Source organism: Camellia sinensis, chromosome 1, assembly GCF_055761805.1.
Source record: "Camellia sinensis isolate YWXY chromosome 1, ASM5576180v1, whole genome shotgun sequence".
In the NCBI taxonomy this organism is placed as follows: Eukaryota; Viridiplantae; Streptophyta; class Magnoliopsida; order Ericales; family Theaceae; genus Camellia; species Camellia sinensis.
This window is the reverse complement of record NC_138961.1, coordinates 3,074,252-3,080,052: the sequence shown is the minus strand read 5'-3', so window position 1 is coordinate 3,080,052 and position 5,801 is coordinate 3,074,252. Positions and strand designations below refer to the sequence as shown.

Here is a 5,801-nt window from a genome sequence, read left to right as displayed (position 1 = left end):
TTGTAGGTAATCATAATATACTCTCTTCTGTTTTTTAACAATTTATTCATGAGGGCGATTTTGATATAAGTCAATTTAATGACATGCCACCTTAGCGAAGAGGGAAAGATGTAATAATAAACAACACCTTAAGCAGTGTAGTTAGTGCCCTCCTTGGCCTTTTCTCTGTATTTAAAATTTTTAGGGAGTTTTTAGGTTGTTGAATTTATTTAATAAAAATAAAAATAAAAAAAAGAAGAAAAAAAAGGGGGCAGAAATACTAGAGTGTACGAAAAAGTTATCCGGAAATTTGTCACAAAATGAAGTGCAAGTTGTAGATTCAAGCTCAGTGTGATGTGCTATGATGAATTTGGTCTACACTGTTCATTTTCTGACAATTTTTTTGAGTTTCTTAATTTTGCTAAGGAGAGAGGGAGAGAGAGAGAAAAGAAAGTATCTTCATTTTCAAATGCTACTATTTTTTTTTGGGGAACTTAAATTAGGCTTCACATTATAAGCTAGTAATAGTATATGCTAGAGATCTCCCATAAACAACTGGCCAAATTGAATTAACATTTACTGTAGTACTAGCAAAACTTTGTTGTATCTTTTGTGGTCTTTCTTTAATAGGCACAACTGTGGTTGAATTGGCCATTAATTTATACTAGTCTATGTGTCCGTACACTACAAATATATAAAGCCCTCTCTTGCTCTCCAAACACACCACACCCTTTAGTTGTGTTAGCCCAAAAAAAAAAAAAAGAAAAACAGCATAAGAGCTAGCTACTTGTTCATATTTAGGCTGTTTCAATTGCCATTGTCATGGCTAGCTCATCTTCATCATCATCAATTCCATGTTTCTGGATCATTTTAGGGTTTATATTGGCAATGGGACTGGTTGTCCGTCAAGCAGAGGCTCGTGCATTCTTTGTGTTTGGAGACTCTCTAGTGGACAATGGCAACAACGACTACTTAGCCACCACCGCCCGTGCCGACTCCCCTCCTTACGGCATAGATTATCCTACACACCGCCCTACCGGCCGCTTCTCTAATGGCCTTAACATCCCTGATTTTATCAGTTGAGTACTAAATTTCACTACACATTAATACTTGTCTACATTGTGTTTTGACATGTTGATCATCATATGCATGCATGAGTGAGCCAGTAATAATAGACCTTGGGAAATTTCACAATTTGATAATCAGGCCTTTTTGTTTCTTCTTGATTTTATTTCATTTTTGAATTTATGAAAATGGCGCTATTTTATTAGTCTTGTTAGAGACTTTTAAAATATTACATTTAAATTCAGCTACAATAATGTGGTAGAGAATTGTGTCAAGTGTTTAATTCATACACGAATCAACACCTAACCTAGTAAATTAAGAAGTGAGATTTTAGAAATCTCAATGTGTGGTTTGAAGAAGAATATCATTATCAAGGTTTACACGTCTTAAATATGAACCTTATAATGTGGAGAAGTGATAGTGATAGACTACACATATGGACAACCACTCCTACCTATAAAACTCACTTTCCTTGTCTAGAAATACTATATATTAAAAAAAAAGGGTCAGAAAATAACCAAAATTTGAATGCATGGTTTAAATTTAAATTTGATATGGCGTGAGTTGCATCGAAATAAAAATTTGTTCAAACATTGATTGATATGCATATCCATGCATTTTGGTTAATTAATTTTGTAATTTTAATTATCAGGTCAGCATCTCGGAGCAGAATCCACATTACCATACCTAAGTCCGCAGCTCACCGGGCAAAAACTACTTGTTGGTGCCAACTTTGCTTCTGCTGGAGTCGGAATACTTAATGACACTGGAGCTCAGTTTGTAAGTTTCATTTAATAATTTATTTAACCAAATAAATAATTTTCATTAATTTACTAATAAATAAAGTTCTAATTAAGAATATAATTCTTAATAGAGCGAAATGACGAATAACTATGTATATGGTGTGGTACTAATTAATATAATTGCATTACATCACTAATTGAACTAGGCCTAGTTGGTACTGATATTAAAAACCGAAATCACTAAATATGCTGATGTAATATTGATGGATTAAAATGTCTTTTATTACAACATTGCAATATTGGTGGATTAAATATTGACAAGAAAAAAAAAAAAACAACATTGTATGTGTATATAGGTGAACATACTAAGAATAACACAACAGATGCAATACTTCCAACAATACCAGCAAAGAGTGAGTGCACTGATAGGAAGTGCAAGGGCAAAACAACTTGTAAACCAAGCACTTGTTCTGATAACGTTGGGAGGCAACGACTTCGTCAACAACTACTACTTGGTTCCCTTCTCTGCTCGCTCTCGTCAGTATTCTCTCCCGGATTACGTTCGCTTTCTCATCTCTGAGTATCAGAAAGTTTTACAGGTATTTTTGTTAATGTGTCGAATTTTTAATGTAATTTTGTATTTCTTAATTTTAGCATGGAGATGAGTCTGTCTGTGAGAGTGAAGTGTGTACTAGCAAAGCAAAGTGGTAGTTTAAATGGACACGAGAGTCAACATGAAAGCGGGTGCAAAGGCAGAGTCCAGATCCTCTACTTGTATTTTTTTCTTGCCTCCCTACTTACAATGGTAGAGATGTATTTTAAAATGATCCAACGGTCTAAATTTGACTATTTAAAAAAAAAAAACAATTTAAAAATAATTTTTTTTTTAAATAGTCAAATGTAAAAAAACATTTATAGAGCTAAAGTATTAACAACACTATCATCATTTTTTCTACCACCATTTCTATCGTTACAATTAATGAAAAAGTCAAAAATTCAGTACAAAAAATTTAATTATTCCGTCTATTTTTTACATGACTTTTGATTTTAAAAAAATAAAAAAATTACAAAAAAAATAAATTTGTAAAATAATCCAAAGTGTAAAATTAAGAGTATATACGTCATTACTGCATCATAATCATGTATAGTTGAAAATCGAATGAATGGCAGAGACTGTACGATTTGGGGGCGCGGAGGGTGATAGTGACCGGTACGGGACCATTAGGATGTGTACCGGCGGAATTGGCAATGCGCAGTCGAAACGGAGAATGCGCCGCGGAACTGCAGAGAGCAGCAGAGTTGTTCAACCCTCAACTCATCCAAATGACCAACGGACTCAACGCCAGGATCGGCACCAGCGTCTTCGTCACTGCAAATACTCAACTCATGAACAGGGATTTCATCAGTGATCCTCAAGCTTATGGTATATTTTTCTTTTCCATCAATTTTACTCTTTATCTTTCACTATTTCTTCACTTTGGCCTGTCATGGTTGTTTTTTTTTTTTTTTTTTTTTTTCACATTCCATGTTTTAAGTTTTTCTTTATTTGCTTCTAAAGCTAATTGTCATGCGATTTTGCACTAAAATAGCTATTAAAGATAAATAAATTAAAATAGTCAATAAGATAAAATGTTACATTTAAATCATAATTATTTTAATTTTTCTCTCACAACTATTAAATCAATTACAAAAAAAAAAAAAACCAACTAACTTCTCAAACTCAACTTTTTTAGGCTTGGTTTGGGAAGTAGGTTGGCTTTTTGGCTTTTTTGGCTATTTTAGCCTGGGTTAAAAAGCTTGGTTTGGGAAGGGCTTTTTGGCTTTTTGGCTTTTTTGACTTTTTTTGTGAGAGAAGAATGTAATGATTATAGGTTGGATGTGATGTTTTGTTTGTTATGGCTAAAATAGCCTATTTTGTTTTTTGTGACTAAAATAGCCCAAAAAGCCTGAAAATCAACTTGCCAAACAGAGGCTTAATCAGGTTAAAATAGTCACAAAAAAAAAAAAAACTAACTAAAATAGTTAACTTTTCAAACAAACGCTTCTTTTGGGAAGTTAGTTGGAATTAATTTAGCCCATTAAAAAATAAAATAGATTAAAAAATTAATAAAATAAAATGTCACATTAAAATTATAATCATTTCAATTTTTCTCTCACAATATTACAAAAAAAAGTCAAAATTTCTTTCCAAACGTAACTTTTTTAGTCAGGTTAAAATAGTCAACAAGTCAAAAAATAAGGTAAATTTTTTTTTTTCCAAACGAATCAGTATTATATTAGGATTTAAGTTTGTGTGAGAAATGTTAATTATATATAATAAAATATTAGATAAATTACAAATATATCCATTGATCGCCCCTGTAAATTGAAAAATTATGAATACCACCTTGTTATAATATTTTATTTAACTAAATTAACTAAAAAAATAAAACTCATATCTTTTCTCCTATACAATGATAAAATTATCTAAATTATTAATTGAAATAAATTTATGACATTATTAAAACTATTAATTGACTTGATGATTTAATAATAAAAAATAATTAGTGTACTAACTAGTATATCAATTGATGATGCGGTATAATTTAAGAGATTTTTGAAATTTGTAATGTAATTAATGAGTAGGGTCAATAATAATGTCATAACTAGTGTTGGTACACTAGTTAGTACATTAATTAGTGCATGTAGCACCACCGATTAATAAAATAGGTCATTTGTTATGAAATTAAAAATTTCAAGTGATTGGATGAAATTTTCAGAACTACAGGAGACAAATCGTATTTTAAACAAATATCGGGGAGTATTTTTAATTTACCCTAAAATATTTTTATGTTTTGTGACTGTCCATATATCATTTTTAATTTTGTTTAAAATTCGACAAAAAAGCTTTTTACGTGACATACAAATATATTATATTAAAATTTGAATTTGTCTCACTGGTGTGAGTTATATATTTATATTGCATAACTGTCAATGTATCATTTTTTTATCTAATTTTGGACATAAAGTAGACTTTTACCCTTTTTCTTTTAGCATATGCAAATGTTAATGTAACAATGACTTAGGGCTGTGTTTGGGTGGCAGGTTTTGTAACATCAAAGGTAGCATGTTGTGGGCAAGGACCTTACAATGGACTAGGACTTTGCACAGCAGCATCAAACTTGTGCCCAAACAGGGACATATATGCATTTTGGGATGCATTCCATCCATCTGAGAAAGCCAACAAGATTATAGTGCAGCGGATTGTTTCTGGCTCCAGAGTTTACATGAACCCAATGAATCTCAGCACCATCATGGCCTTAGATTCTAATTCCATGGTTTAATCTCCAATGCTTTTGTGTTCTCTCTTTGTTCCTCTTAATTGTTCCAAACTTGTTTAAGTCTGTGTTTTTCTTGTTTATTTTTTTCATCAATAATTAGTAGATAAATATTTATTTATATATAGCAGAGAAACTGAGCAGCAATCCTCAATGCTCTCAAAATGTTGTTCTCTAGCTGGTTTGTTTGTCAATAAATAGATCTTTAATTTAATGGTGCAATCTTATTTTATTTTATTTTAATTTTTTGTAGTTTTGTTGGTGGTTTTCTTGTCATTTTGCAAATCATGAGTAACACCTAGCAATATCATAATGAATTTAAATATTTTCAATATACAAAGTAAACATTCAATTACCAATTTTGTGCAAATTAATCATTTTATCCTACAATGTCTCAATTGAATCAAATGGACATGAAAAATCTATCAAACCCCCAACTCATCATATTACAACCTAATATTGGACCAATTGATGGTTGACCTGGATTGAGACGGGTTGGTTGAGTATGAATGGCACATAAAGATCCCCATTTGGTCTTAGAATATAAAGGGTATTGGCACATTATGTCAGAAAAATAGATCGTCTTGTGAAGACCTAATTGATCGAAATTTCCTTCCTCATATTGATTATCATGCACAAAGAAAATTACCCTTAGGTTTAGATTAACATCAAAAACGGTATGAAAAGAGTCTCTTTA

At 31.3% G+C, this 5,801-nt stretch overlaps 1 protein-coding gene across 1 annotated transcript; it reads left to right on the top strand.

Annotated features, from left to right (window-relative positions):
* Window positions 1-694: 694 nt before the first annotated feature.
* On the top strand, window positions 695-5,347 carry LOC114258307 (GDSL esterase/lipase At5g33370). Its single transcript, XM_082870500.1, has 5 exons — window positions 695-1,057; window positions 1,697-1,824; window positions 2,144-2,386; window positions 2,958-3,210; window positions 4,872-5,347. Exons 1-5 carry the CDS (start codon window positions 802-804, stop codon window positions 5,108-5,110), a joined length of 1,119 nt encoding a protein of 372 aa, XP_082726626.1. The 5' UTR covers window positions 695-801; the 3' UTR covers window positions 5,111-5,347.
* Window positions 5,348-5,801: the final 454 nt, after the last annotated feature.

What these genes read in the sequence shown, in the direction of transcription:
- LOC114258307 (XM_082870500.1), top strand. Translation starts at nt 802, where the DNA reads ATGGCTAGCTCATCTTCATCATCATCAATTCCATGTTTCTGGATCATT. An exon ending in ATGACACTGGAGCTCAGTTT is followed by an intron (nt 1,825 to 2,143) that starts GTAAGTTTCATT and finishes ATGTGTATATAG; the next exon opens with GTGAACATACTAAGAATAAC. An exon ending in CAGTGATCCTCAAGCTTATG is followed by an intron (nt 3,211 to 4,871) that starts GTATATTTTTCT and finishes TTTGGGTGGCAG; the next exon opens with GTTTTGTAACATCAAAGGTA.